Below are 14,756 nucleotides of genomic sequence, written 5' to 3' on the forward strand. Positions count from 1 at the left end.
AATCCAAGCATGTTGCAGCCCTAAGTGTTCTCTCTGCAAAGTTGAAATCCAGATCCCACGGATGATTTTACACTACCAGACTGGGCCCCCATTACTTTCATCACTAAGAGATGTCAGTCTCCTCAAGAGCAATTGGGAAGTGCTTAAATGTTTATTTATTCATGTATACATGCTTTGGAGATAGGCAATGTTTAGGGCATGATGCTAACTGCCGTGTGAGGGAGATACTGACATAGTACCTGACGACCAGGGAGAGGCAGGCCTGGGCAGAGGGGAAAATAAATGGTTCTAAAATAAGGCAGAAAGCAATAAATGCCCCCAAGGACCCCCAACAAAGTGATATGGACACTCAGTGAGGGGAGAGCCCAATTCTGGTTGCTGAGAGGTTTATACATAAAGCAAGCTGACTTTTTTTGTCATCTAGGTGACAACCTTCAAACCGCCATTACTGTTGCAAAGAATTCCGAAATGATTCCTCGAGGGAGCCGAGTGATCCTTGTGGAAGCCAATGAACCAGAAGAGTTTGTTCCTGCCTCTCTGACCTGGCAGCTGGTAGAGAAGCAAGAGAATGGACCTGAGAAGAATGTGAGCAAATGTCAGAATGGCCTGCCATGGCCTGGGCTGATGGAATACAGTGCTGGCCCCGGACAGCCTTCTCTCAGCATTAGAATTTACCACAGTAATAATCCCTGACATCTGTCCAGAGTTTTACAGTTTGCAAAGCATTTAGCATTTCTGTCAGCACTTTTCAGCCCTGGGTGCACACAGAAATCACCTGGAAGAGTATGTCGCTCCCCAATGCCAAGGCTCTGCAGATTAAATCAGAATGTCTGGGCTGGGAGCCAGCATTAGTACTTCCTCCTGGGGATTCCAATGTGCAGCCCTGGTTGAAAACCACTGATTTACATACATATTTCGCATTAGACCCTCAGTTACTCTATACACTTGAGTAAACTGCTCATTTTACAAATGAGGAAACTGAGGCCAGGAGAGGTAATCTTGCCTAAGGCACGTAACTGGCAAATTGAAGAGCAGGAAATCAAATTCAGGTTTATTTGATTCCACCCAAACCCATGGGCATTTAGGTTGTGCTGGGACTGTGGCAGGAAGTTAACAGGTGTCAGGCTTCTCTGGAGAGCAAGTTTTCTGTGCTCTTGTACAAGGACAGCTCTTTTGTGTGATGAGAATGGGCTGTAACCTACCATCCCATCACTAAATGTCACACCTCTGCCTTTGTGAAATTCAAAGAGATGGTCCTCCAAGTGGTAAATTGCAAAAATGTCCCTTCATCCAGAATGACCAGGCCTTTGAGTTGTTAAGTGTAGAATTAGCCTTTGTTCAGTATACAGACTGTACAACTGTGCTGTGTCCCTGCACCTCCCCTGTGAAGAGGTGGCTTACATTGGCTCAAACCCCATTGCACTAGCTGCAAAAGATGACAGCCAACTCTATGCTTTCAGGAGATTTATGGGGCTTTTTTCTTTGCAAAAAAGCAAAGTTGCTTTTGCAGCTTGCTTCTGCATCAGTGCATGTTGCCTCAGTTTTACTGTGTGCCTAGACTCAGGTCCTTGCTAATTTTTAACAAACAGTCCATTCACACTACCCATTCATGAGTTTAATACCTTTACTGGTTTTGGTTATTTCCGGGAGAAGTTACATCACAGTCTCAGGCTTTCCTCCACCTCTGTGGCTTCCTCCCCTCATACTTTCCAGTAAAAGCAAAAGGAATGCTGTCCTTGCCTCATGTGGAATGTCTTAGGGCATGTCTTTTGTTGGCTGTTTTGCAAGGGGAGTAGAAATGGAGAGGTTTATCATCTTGCCTCTGAATTAACACATCAAAATATTTTTAAATTCCAAATAAAATATTTTCCCTAAGATGAATTCCTATAATGAATAAAATTTTCTTACCTTTCACACTATTTCAATTCACAGTCCTATACAACATAAGGCTTTCTGAGAAATACTGAATGAAAAGTCATTACTGGCTACAGACTTGAAGAATGCAAATGCATTCTTCAGATGTTCTCTCATGGACATGAACACAGTGATGGAGATACCTTGGCAGGTTTCAGAAAAGGGTTGGTGCAGCTGCAATAGTACACAGGGTGTGGAAATGACATGTGCACCATGAGCTTACCTGGTGGGGTGGTGACAGGTCAGGTGCTAAAAAGAATTAGGCTGTAAAGAAAGAGCCTGCCTATTTTACAGTAAAGCAACTGGGGCATGATTTTGAATGAATGACTGGTAAGAGATATTAAGAAGTAAAAGGTTACATGAGGAGGAGAAGGGAAGAATGTTTCCTGTTCTTCCTTGGAATCACATATTGGTACTATGGAATGATTTTTTTCAGTAGACTGACATCACATGTATTATCTCCCAGGACAAGAACAAGAGCATCATGTTGTCAAAGTATCATATGCTCATAAAATTTGGGGAGGATATTTTGATTGTCTTCTTCATATGAGTCTAACTTCCTTAGGCAAATTACATATGTATTTGCTGGCCCTCGCACTATTAGGTAACATGAACACACTTCCTTCCACAGAGCATAGGACAGCAGAGACATTCCTTGAGAGGCAATGTAGAAATGATGCCCTTTTGATCTTAGGAAACCTACATTAACATTGGAAACAGTCCAGTGCCGACCGGGGACAGAGGGAGCTCTTACCATTTTGCAATGAGTGGGAAATCATACAAAGTGATATTCCAGCATTTCAACAGCTTGCTTCCAAAAGTAAGTGCTGGAGAAATGAAGTGTTTTGTTTTGCTCCTCAAATTAGTGAGGCAAAAAAAGGGGAAGTGAGTAGGTGGTGAAGGTGATGAGGTGTGGTCTCAGATTGAGGGAATGAACCCCTCAGAAGGGCACTGCTCCTTTGCAACCCGCCCCACCTAGGCTTACTGGTCCTGCACATGCGCACGGCCTCCTCCTCAGAGTTCTGGTGCAGCCCCTTGTCCCATGACCAGCCTAGTCCCACCCTGCTCTCCCTTCCCTCCCCAGCAGGGAGGGAGTTCCAAATGCTGCCTGTTATGTGGGTCAGCTTCTCTCTGAAAGCTACCAACTGATGTCAGGCTGAGCTCTATTCCCCTTCCTGTCTGGATTTGTAAATGACAGTGGGAGGTGACATAGTTTATTCTCAAAATCATCTGCTACCTTGTCCTCTGTGGGTCTCTGTTTAGTAGTGCTGTGCAGGGTGGCGCTGTCATGTGGAGGAGGTAAGCAACACAAGATGAGGGCAGCAACCATCTGTTAGCAGTTTCTTGAAAATGTTGTCTCCTTACCAGTCAAGGACCATAGAATCTAGACCCCACGGGCTTCTAGAAAATCGTGAGTGCAGTTCCTCATTGGAGAGGTGAGAACGCTGGGACTCAAGAGAGGTCAAGTCACTTGTCGAAGCTTTGCACAGCCAGCTGGGACAGAACTGAGAATGGAACCTTGTTGCTCCACTCCTGATCTGTTGGTCTTTCCTCTGCCTATGCTGCAATTATGGAGATTGTATTTAGCATTAAGAACTGTATTTCCTTAAGCATTATTATCCCATCTACGCTCCTGCTTTTTAATTATTATTATTAATTAGAGGTCACTCGTCTGGAAAAAGGGCCTGGAAAGAAGTAATAGAGTTGAGATGGAGGGCTGAGAGTGAAAGTTAAATATTAAAGTATTAAATCCCCTTATTCCCTTTCCTGACATTTGCTCTAATGACATGCCACCCAATGCTGTATTAAAATAGTGGCTAGAGTGATTTTTCCAGGGCTGTTCTTTTATTTAAAAAGTGTTCTTATTCTTAATCCTATTGCAATAGCTGTTTTCTCTCTTTAGATTCTGGTGAATGGAACCATTTTCGCAAGAATGTCTCCTGGACAGAAATCTAGCCTTGTTGAAGAATTTCAGAAATTGAAGTAGGTGCTTTGCATGAAAGGAGAGTGTACTGGTGGCCTCTTGCTGTGCAAATTACCCCCCAAACAGAGTGGCATAGAATAACACCACTTTTTACATTTCTGTGGGTTTGGAATCCAGGTGTCTTTGCTGAGCCTTCTGGCTTGAGATCTCTGCAAAGGCCATAAGCAGGTGCTGGCCAGGACTGAGTCATCTCAGCTCTTGTTGGGGAAGGACCTGCCAGCAGCTTCACTGCCATGTTGTTGGCAGGATTCAGTTCTGTGGGTGGACTGAGAGTCTCAGTTTTTCACTTTTGGGCAGAGGCCACCCTCAGTTCCTTGACACATGGGTATTTCATAAGGAAGCTCGCTGTGTGGTAGCTAGGCTCCACAGGAGTGCCGAGCAGGAAGAGCCGGAGCAAGACAGGTCACCATTCTCATAGATACTTACCTCAGAATAACACTCCTTCACTTTTGCTCTATTCTCTTCATTAGAAGCAAGCCACCGGTCCAGCTCACAGTAAAGAAAGGCATTACACAACATCACGAATGCCAGGGAGTAGAGATCACTAACAGCTGTGCTGGACGCTGCCTACGCCAGAGAACGTTCCTTCTGTGGTCCATACATAGGGCTTATCTCTGAGGAAGATGCCCTGGGTGGGTGTAGGCAATAGAAATGATAGGGGTTTCTGTAGCTCAGAATGGGAAAAATGGGAAAGTATGTGAGTTATCACCCAGAATTAATTGTGGTTGTCTGTTAGAAGATGTAAAAATAATTTCAGGTCTTCTAGGAAAGAGGTGGGATGGCATTGTCACTGTTTCTGACTCTGGTATGGAAGCCAAACTTTACCAAAAAATGTCCTTTCTTATCTCCTTCAAAAATAAGATGATCAAGTCACATCAGAGTGAAACGGCTCCTCCTGAGACCAGACTCACCTATTACTTGCGGAGAAAGTTTCAATTTCTGGGCTGCAGATTTCTGAAAAGGGATGGAGAATGTGAAATTTCACACATAGTTGCTGATAAGTAGTATGTAAAATCAGGAGACTGCCTTTGACTGTTATTTTTTGTTGCCCAAGCACTCTTAGGGAAGTTTCAAAACTGCCTGTTAAGTCCCGTAATGCCTTGAGGCTAGGTTAGTAACCAGTGTCTAAAATGACTATTTTACTTTTATGGTCATTATATGATATTGGCTGAAGAAACTAATTTTACCTTTTCTAATGGCTGGGGAATTTTGCCAACTTAAATGCTTACTTTTGAAAAGCTATATTCCTCTAAAGAAAAATTAGTTCAGGAAGACATACACTGTCTCAGAATGAGCTGTCTTCTTAATTTCTCAATCTTATTCCTCATGTCTGTATTATTGGCAATATGCATAAGGCTGTTTGAATTCTCTTTTGAATTCAGGGAACACTAAAACATGTAAGATTCCTTATGTGATATAAATTCTAAATATGCACTTTAAGCCTGAAGAAAGGAAGCTATTGTCAGCAAACACACAGTCATGACATACATATGAGCACATGCAAATGTTTATAGGATGATTTTCATATGTACTAGCCAAATATTAGATTGAAGTATATGAACTGGTTTACATTTGACTATTTTTGACCTATAAAAATTACAGTTTCTTATGTGTCCACAGTAAGGAAATTCTCTGAGATTTCCTTGTTTCCTTGGTGTTATTCCACTTGTTTTTGGCAAATTGCCACTGAGCTTTTACTAATAATTACATTAATCGATACTGCATTATTTCTTTATAATAGAAGGCAGAGTGTGTTCTGCATCAGAGAAGTTCTTTTTCTTTAGCAACAGCTCTAATATTTATTCTTTTATTTATATTATGTTTGCACATAAAACAGGTGTAGATGGGGAGTACATTATCTCATTTTCACTCTGAGATTCATCAAGAATATGTGTGTATATCTACAGTTATATCTGTTAAACCATTTCCCAAATGCCTCTCATCCTAGCTTCTGAACTCTAAACTTGAAGTGGCAGTCAGCAACCAAAACACAGACTGAACAGGCAATGCTCTGTGTATTGAGTGTATGGGAAGTGCTATGATAATGGTTGCACACTCACACTTGGCCTTGGTGACCATAATTAAAGAGGGCTCCTTCTGAAATGTGTGATCATCTTTGTGGATGTCCTTGACAGTATGACTATCATTTCCATGTGATTGATTGAAATAATTTAAATAGTACAGTGGCCTCATTCCTCTGGGAATATTACTCTCCAAGTCATTTGCCTTCAGCTTGAGTTCACATGTGTTCACACATACTGCATGTGAGTTAGTTATGATGAAAATCATTCGAGTGAGGCATTAAGCTATTAATTTTTCTTATCCTTTCCCCTGCAGTTATTATGTGGGCATGTGTGGAGATGGAGCTAATGACTGTGGGGTGAGTAGAAGTTACTTCTACTAAAACAGGCAATTCACTAGTATCCCTCTTGAGGGACTCCACGCTCCCCTGGGGTCTGTCCCTTAACCCTCTGCCGGCAGTCACTTGATCAGTTTGCTCTTCATGTCCACCTCTACCAGAGTGTGGGTTGGAAGCAGAGAGGAGTAAAGTCAGATGAGGCAGTTCAGCTGTTTCTGCCAACTGCTAGCATAATAAAGACAAGGTCAGACTATTTGGACTCCCAGATTTCAGACGCAGAAGGGACTTTGTAAGACGAACTGGCTTAAATCTCTCATGTTACCCACAAGCAAATGAGTCTCAAGGAGGCAAATTCTTTTTGTGCCCAAAGTCACACAGCTGGTAAAGGTTTAGTGAAGGAAAAGTTTGAAACTGATTATAAAGTTTTTGAATTATGTGCCTATAACATTTTTTTTTCCCCTGCCAAACTTCTACTTCAGGGTTAGTTTTTAAAAATTGGCTTTACCCAAAAAATTCTTATGCTCAGTAAAATCATAAACAAAAGTATTTGGTTATTATATACTGAGCAAACCTAAATTAAATGATTCTCAGCAGATTACTTCTAGAGAATAGAAGACAGTACATGTTTTATAATCTGAGTTTTGGAGATATGATAGAAGCAATAGCCTACCTTGAAGATTGAAGTACATAAGAAAATATTTTAGTAGCTAATTTGTGGGACAAGAAGTAAAGAGATTACTTTCTGTTTCCAAAGCCTATTAGATACTTAAGACTTAGTTTTTGTTTTAATTCCTTCTCAAATATTTCCATCAAAGTTCTGTGAAAAACTACATTCATATGTAGAGATTTATTATGAATTTTTCTGCATTCTTCATGAGAAAGAAGCTCATGAAGAGTAGTTAGTCTGCTCTTCAAAATCTAGAATGAGTATCCACTCCGTTAAATATGTGGCTTTTAGAAAAAAAACAAATCAAGTGCTAAAAAGGATGTAGCCTCTTTCCCCAAAGAGTTCATTATCTGGTGGGGTAAGAATCATGCATAAAACTAGCCCTAACATAAAGTGGATACTCCTAAATCATGTAATAGACATACAAACTACTAAGGGAGAAAAGAGGAGGAAGGACATATTCTAATATTTATTGAACATGGATTTAGTATGTATTGGCCATGGTAACCAGGTACTTTGCAGTTTTTCAGAAATACAAAATCTCCTTTTATGCTCACACAATTATTATAGGATCTGAGCTTGCTGGCTTGATTATTGGCTACTGTGTGCTCTGGGCCCTGTCTGGACACTTTTCAGTCTTGATGAGAATTAGCCCTTATTTCAGTAAAGCAACACAAGTCCTAGAATGATTCTGTGATGAGTGTGATCTGGTTCCTGTACCCCGTGAGATACTGTGTGCCCCATACTCCATCCCAGCAGCTAGCTGGTTGACCAGCTTAGGCAGCCTAGGAAAAGGCAGGGGTTAGACATCTTTTCCTGTTGCTCATGAAGGTGACCTGCTAAGTTAAGAACTATGATAATGAAGACACCCACAAATGTCCAGCCCAATGCTGTCATCTTTTTAATCAACTTCTTGAATGAGTGCTTCCATTTCTTATCACATCCACAACTCACACACACATATGCACACACACATGTGCACATGCACACATGCACACCACACTCCTCTGCCTCTGGATCATTGTTTAGTTGGTTGCCTCTTTGTGGGTGGGAAGAGAGGTTATTTCAGGTAGAGGAACAGCATAAACAGAGACCCAGGGGTAGGTTGCAGTGCTCTAAATTCTAATGTGGAGAACAGCCTCGTGTTTGTTGAATGGCCAAAGTCTGGCCTGTGGAGTCCTAGGAATAACAGAGATTCTCTATTCTAGGCTTTGAAAATGGCTCATGCGGGCATTTCACTGTCAGAGCAGGAGGCGTCTGTGGCCTCCCCTTTCACTTCAAAAACAGCCAACATCGAGTGTGTGCCCCATCTCATCAAGTAAGCCACTTCTTCCCCTATCACCCTCATGACCCATGGGCTCATTGTCTTCCTCTGGACTTAATTTAAATATAATTTAAAGTAATAAATGCCACAAAAGAGCTATGGGTAAAGTGCGGTTGGAGCACCAATTAAAGGGCCCCTCAGTGCCTCTTGAGAATGCTGATAAAAAACACACAGAAAGTGACTGTTGCTGAGCCTTACAGGTTAAGTAGCTATGTCACATGGACACCTGAAAGCTAGAGTTGATGCTAAAGTCTGATTGCATTTCTTGCTTCTCTCTTTTTTTTGTATGCTGGCTGCTTATTAGAACCTTTCTCTCAGGATTTCGGTGGGGTGAAGAAGCAGAGAGGGAACACTCTGTCAAATGGCTTCTCCAAATAGTGCTGTCTCTCCAAATTAGTGAATATGCAAAATGATTGCATAGAAGATTTTATAATCAAGGAAAGGAGAAGGAATTGAAAACTGTTTTTTTCCCCAATATAGCTCCCTTACCTCCAACCCACTCTCATTTCTGGTCTTGTTTCTACTCATATTTTAAATGTAATTAAGAATAAAACATTAGGTTTTATATTTTGTTCATAGATCTTATTCCCCTGTTGTTTTCCTGTAACAGTGTGGAGTAACTTTGGGCCATTTTCCCAGCCATGGTCTGGAAGACATCACCAAATCTTGAAGTTTTTGCAAAAAAGATAACCATAGAAGTTCTCTGGCATGTCCCTTGGTGCATCTGAATGGGCAGCTACGGGAAGGAATCACTCCCCTAAAGGGCTGGGATGAAATTCCATGCCTGTCTGGCGGCACACCTTCCTGCACACTGGGTGCCTGTACCTGTGTGTCCTTCCACATGCTCGAGCACCCTCCCCTCCCCTGCCTCTGAAGCAGCTCCGCTTCCCTCCCATGTTCCCTGCCTCTGAGGACCATTTGGTCCTTACAGTCTGTCATTGAGCCTCAGAGCCTTAGAGCACTTCGAGCTCTTTGCTCTTTGTCACCCCTAGCCAACCAGGCACTGTGTTGCCCCGATTTGTCTTCTGACATGTCAGAGCACCTCTCCAAGGCCTTTCCTTACCCTCTAGTGCCTTAACCTTGGTTCCTGTCATGGGACTACAGAACACGAGTGCTCCAGGAACCTCGCCCTAATTCAGGCTTTCCATCAGCAGCACAGCTCATGGAGCTCTTTTTAAACATTGTGCTTGGAAATGTGGTGTATTAAGAATGAGACAGAGTCTTTCTCTGGAGGACTTATATTCCAATAAAGGAAATAGATGGATATAATCACAAAACAGTGCATCTTCTACCTGATACATGAGAAGGACTCAATAAACTAGCTTTAAAAAAATTCATGTCCAAACAATACAGTCATTGTTCCAAGAGTTTGGTGTGACAACTTAAGCCAGGAGGGAAGGTTTCAGCAAGGGAGTTGCGATTTGAAGGATGGATAGGATGTATGTGAACAGAAAGGCTGTGGGAGGGAATTCCAGGCAGAGGAGATGGAGAGCCATGGTTGGAAAGGGGGTTTTAGTCGGGTAGTGCAGGGGCCCAATAGCCCAACTGAGCTGGAAGGCTTCTCAGATGGGAATTGCGGAGGTTAAGCTTGAGCACCCAGTGTAGAGGCTTTGCAGAAGGAGTTTAAATTATTGGAGCATTACGTAAAGAGCCTACTTGATTCATCCAAAGGCAGTGTGGCATTTGAACTTCAGATGGTCTTTCTCATGCATGTGGCCCAATGCATTTATGAATACAGTATCTGTTTTAAAATACAAGTCATGATGTAAAATGTCTCTATTAGCAAATGGTTTAGTAAGACTTCAGGGTAGAAATTCTTTGCTTTTATATTTCATGGATTCATAAAAATTAGATACGATTCAGCTCTGTTAGGCTCATCTTATTCTTCCTATCCTTGATGCATGCTTATTCCTGAGAAAATATCTTCCAGAGGGGCAGTAAGGTGAAGTTTTAGATTCATAGGTTCAGATCCACAAGTTCTCATGTTTATCCTTGACTAATTGTTCTATTTCCAGCCTTTTACCACCAGGACTATACCTTATTGGTTTGTGTACCATTATGCTTAGCACTCAGCTGGACACATCAGAGCATTCAATGAATGTTGGTGGAATGCATAAATAAATGTGTGAGCTGCTTAAAATTCACAATCATTAGGAATAGCAGTAATTTTGAAGGCCCATGCAAACATTGTTCATGCTTTACTTAGAAGATTTTTTTGCACTTTCTTTTGAATATGGGTGTCTTCATTTTCCTAGAAATGTACACACAAAAAGCTGAAAAGGATAAAATCACGAAGTTTCAGAAAACGAACCAGGCTTCACATGCTTGACCCTTCTCAGCTCATCTTCTGCTCTTCCCTGGGTTGAAAACAAACGGCAGTGCCTTTCTGCCTGGTGGAAAACATTTCCCACTGAACTGTCTCATCTTGCCTGAGGCAAAGTGGCTATTAGTTAAGTTTTTAAGTTCTGCTTCTCATGTCCCTGTTATGTTGACAGTCTTTGAGCAGTGTGGGTGTCCATGTCACTGGGGACTGGAAATGACGAGGTTGTGGGCTGCCTCCCGTGTGGATTTGACATGACAAGAAGAGGTCATTTGCCAGGTTACCCACGTTGTCTTCTTTGGCCTGTCATAACCATCACCCAACCAACATCACTTAAAGAAATAACAGCTCAAACAGAATTTTTTAAAGGAGATACGTATATATATTTTTAAACCTGCAGTTTTTACTACCCTTCTTAGCTCTTTGGTTTTCCACACCAGCCCAGATTGTTACTCTGGGTTCTTCTTGGAGCACTGAAGCTGAGAAAACCTATTTCATCTCAAACACTGGAGTCACATCCACACTTCCTAAAATTTGAGAGCACCTGTCTTCTAGCTTTATGTCTCTGAGGGCTCTAGAACAAATACAGCTCAATTTTCAGGAAGTAAGTGTTAAGATGTAATGAGTCACACTCAAGTCAGTGCCTGACATTTTGTACCTTATCATAGTGTATTGTGTTAATAGTGCACATGTTAATCTTCTTAATTCACTTAAAGCTTGTTGAAAATAAGGATTATGCCTGATTAATTTATTCTCTCTGTGAGTCTTAACATAACGCTTGTACCTCATAAGACTAAATAGAAGTGAGTGTATGAATCAATGAGTGAGCTAATGAGTGGAGAACAGAACAAATGAATGAATGAGAGGTTAAATAAATAATAGAGAGGATGAATCAGTGATTAACTGAATGTTTATCAAAAGGATAGTAAAACTTGAACTTTTGAAATACAGAAGAGACCAGGTGATGTGTATTATGCATAACCAGTTATTTTTATTTTTTTCTTAAACAGAGAAGGCCGAGCTGCTCTGGTTTCATCCTTTGGGGTATTTAAATACTTGACCATGTATGGCATAATCCAGTTTGTTGGTACATCACTGCTCTATTGGGTATGACCCAAAATAATTTTCTTCCAAGTTCTGATTGTATTTACATTCCTGGTTTATTATTTTGGGTATGGCTCCTACACAAGATTTAATGTTTATAAATAAATGACATTTCTCAAAATAGATATCTGCAGAGTTGAGCACTTGGTATAACTGTGCATGAAACATAGAGCTAGAAATAAGCAGCTGTGACTCAGTTTTCTAGGAGTATTGTTTTTCTCTAACCTGAGACACTTGACCTCTTCATATCTCTATTTCTTCACTAGGAATATAAAGAGAGATTCAGAGCAGCCTAATATAACTCAGCAGGAAATGGATCAGTCTCCAATTGCGGAATATATTTTTGTCCAAGGGCTAAGAAGAGATAAAAAGGAAGAAGAGTTGTTGAATTTGACTTTGAGGGACTCTTAAGCCAGGAAAACTCCTGTCCTGGAGTTTCACTTCTGAACCTGCTCAGAATATACACATGTTATTAGTAAAGGGTTTGGAATTTTTAAAAAAACATTTAAAGACTTTTGAAATTAAATGATAAAATAACCATTTAATAATTAATTTGTTATATGGCAGAAACACATATAGGTTGAAAGCAATATTCTTTAGTTTAGTCTTAACTTGCTCTTTAGTAAAATGACCCAGTAGGCTCAGGAAACTCTTCAAGGAGGGAATTATTTTATTGTTTACTGAGACATTTGAGAGGTGAGTGAGAGGAAGCCAGGATCCAGCGTCTGGTGGGCTATTGCTTGCCAGGATCACGCACAGAGGGCTAAGGCAACCAGGTGTATAGCAAAAAAAAAAAAAAGAACTGGATGGGAAGTCAAGAAACCTAAGCTCAAGTTCTGCCTCAATCACTAAGAACAAATTATATCTTGCCATTGGCCAAGCCTTTATCTGCCTCTGGGAAGTCAGGCTGGCTGATCTCCAAAGCCCCTCATAGTTCTATGAAAATTGCCCCTAGAATGAAAACTAAAGTTGCCTTTGAAAATTTCTCCCTGTGTATATATACTTACATATATATATAAGTATATTCCATCTCACCCTGTGTATATATACTTAGACCGTTGTAAGGGGGAAAGATATGAGAACAAAATGTTAGAAGGACAGGAAAACAATTGGAGGAGGAGAGGGATCCTGCAGAACCATTTGCATGCTCCCGAAAGTATGAGAACAGGACTTCAGTTTCCAAGTCTTCATGGATGGACTTGAAGCCACAGTGCACTCTGAAACCTTCACTCTCATTGTCTAGACTTAAATAAGAGAGCCTCCCAAGCACCTTCACCCAGGAACTCCTGGGCCTTGGGTTCATCTTCTAAGAGGCCAGAAATATTTTTCTTTTGCATAAATCAGGTCTACAGTGTGCACAGAACCAGGTTATAATTTAGTGCTCAGTCAACAGCTAAGAAGCAGGTAAACAGACCTGGCTGTAAATGGCATTGTAAGGCAAGTTTCTGGAGAGTAATGAGTTGATTTTTATATTTAAATACTTCAACTCCATAAATGTGAGCTTAAAAGGAGCTCTCTGTCTACACAAACATTAGAAAGGCGGGTGTACTGGACTGAAGTCTGCAATGGCTCACTTGGAGTAGGGTGCTTGTTCAGCTTGCAAAAATAAATGGAGTCCAAGAGAACTGTACTTTCTCAATCTACAGACAAGGATGGACAGAAACATCTGTAGAATGGTTTGAGACCTTGACTTCAAATTTTAAGTTTGAAGTTCTCAGTGGAAACTTCAGGCTTTACTACCTTATTTTGAACACTCAACTGTCCAGACTGAGACTACAGCTGCCAGAATTACTTTGGCCAACAGCAGGGTGTTTTTCCCAACTGATTGACTGTTGTTGTTAATATGGAATTTAGTTAAAAGCTGAGAAAATAGTGATCTGGTTTCCAGTGAGATGCTAAAGATCTCAGGTAAATCACTTTCTTCCTAAAGAGGAGAGAAAAATAGCAGTTGCTTCCTGACTGCTTTCAGAAAGAGTGTTGGCAACACAAAAGTGCTACAATGGCAGAAGCAACACTTATGTTTATTTTTCTTTCCTTTTCAGCAACTACAACTCTTTGGGAATTACCAGTATCTCATGCAAGATGTAGCCATTACCCTGATGGTCTGTTTAACAAGTAAGCTTTTAGCAGAGTAAACTGTATTATATTTATCTATGAAATTCTAGAAATGTCCATATAACAGCTTCTGAAAAAGATACACCTTAACTACTAAAACCTATGACTTTTTAAGAAGTAGTGTTGGGAGTAAGTTGAGGCTCAGGCTTGGCATTAAAATGTCCTGTGGCAAACAGGTCTTAGTCTCATAAAATTGTCAACATATTCTGAGTTCTTTGTTGGTTTGTGTCTTGCACATAAAAAATGTACAAGAAATCTCGAAAGGGAAATCTTTAAAACCCGAAAGTCACTTGACATGATTCAGCTATGCTTCACATTGATGGGAAAGCAGATTTTTGCTAGGTCTTTGATATGTGAGGACAAATGCTATCATTTCATTCTAGTGGAATGCTCTCAAAAGCAAGGTGTGGCTCCCACCAGCTATTGCTCATTTCCTTCCTTTGGGATGACACTGATAAAGTGTTTCCTATCAAAGTACTCAGGGCTTCATACTAACTCTTAATAAGTGAGAAAGGTGACTGCTTCAACACAGAGGAAAGGAAAAGAACTACAGTCATCTGTTTTTCCTTGCTCAACAATGGGAGTTATGAAAAATAACAGATTAAACATCAGGCAATGCAGGATATTAATAACCTGTCGAATTTCATGCAGCACCTTCAGACAGGAAACTGATACTGAAGTCACTTATTGTATCAACCCAATGACAAAATTTACCAGCATCGGAGATACAAGTAATAGCCATTTGGATTCTTAGGGTTGAACTGTCTATGCACAGTCCATTAAAATATTTTTTCTACATGTTTCTAATATTCACATGGCTGGATAATTTTGAATCAATGATATTGTTTCTAAAATGTTGAATATTTTAAAGCAATTTATGTGATTTTCTTATGAACATGGTCAATGATGCTAAAAAGAAAAAAGAACACCGGGAAATTGCAAGAAGTAAGCCAACGGGCAGTAGCTGAA

The 14,756-nt window shown here is 40.7% G+C and overlaps 1 protein-coding gene across 5 annotated transcripts in view; it reads left to right on the plus strand.

Moving 5' to 3' along the window:
- The window catches only part of ATP13A5 (ATPase 13A5), a 103,738-nt gene that overhangs the window by 70,018 nt on the left and 18,964 nt on the right, over positions 1-14,756 (plus strand). For 4 of the 5 annotated variants that reach the window (XR_012129289.1, XM_073231903.1, XM_073231906.1 and 1 more), the window contains 7 exons: positions 425-585; positions 2,609-2,734; positions 3,818-3,897; positions 6,236-6,278; positions 8,133-8,242; positions 11,579-11,675; positions 13,715-13,787. Coding sequence is in view for 4 of the 5 variants with exons in the window: in XM_073231903.1 (XP_073088004.1) it covers positions 425-585; positions 2,609-2,734; positions 3,818-3,897; positions 6,236-6,278; positions 8,133-8,242; positions 11,579-11,675; positions 13,715-13,787 (690 nt within the window). In the remaining variant the exon portion in view is untranslated. The remainder of the gene's footprint in view (positions 1-424; positions 586-2,608; positions 2,735-3,817; positions 3,898-6,235; positions 6,279-8,132; positions 8,243-11,578; positions 11,676-13,714; positions 13,788-14,756) is intronic. The other variant, XM_073231905.1, reaches the window with a different exon arrangement.

This window comes from Manis javanica, chromosome 3, assembly GCF_040802235.1.
Source record: "Manis javanica isolate MJ-LG chromosome 3, MJ_LKY, whole genome shotgun sequence".
Lineage (NCBI taxonomy): Eukaryota > Metazoa > Chordata > Mammalia > Pholidota > Manidae > Manis > Manis javanica.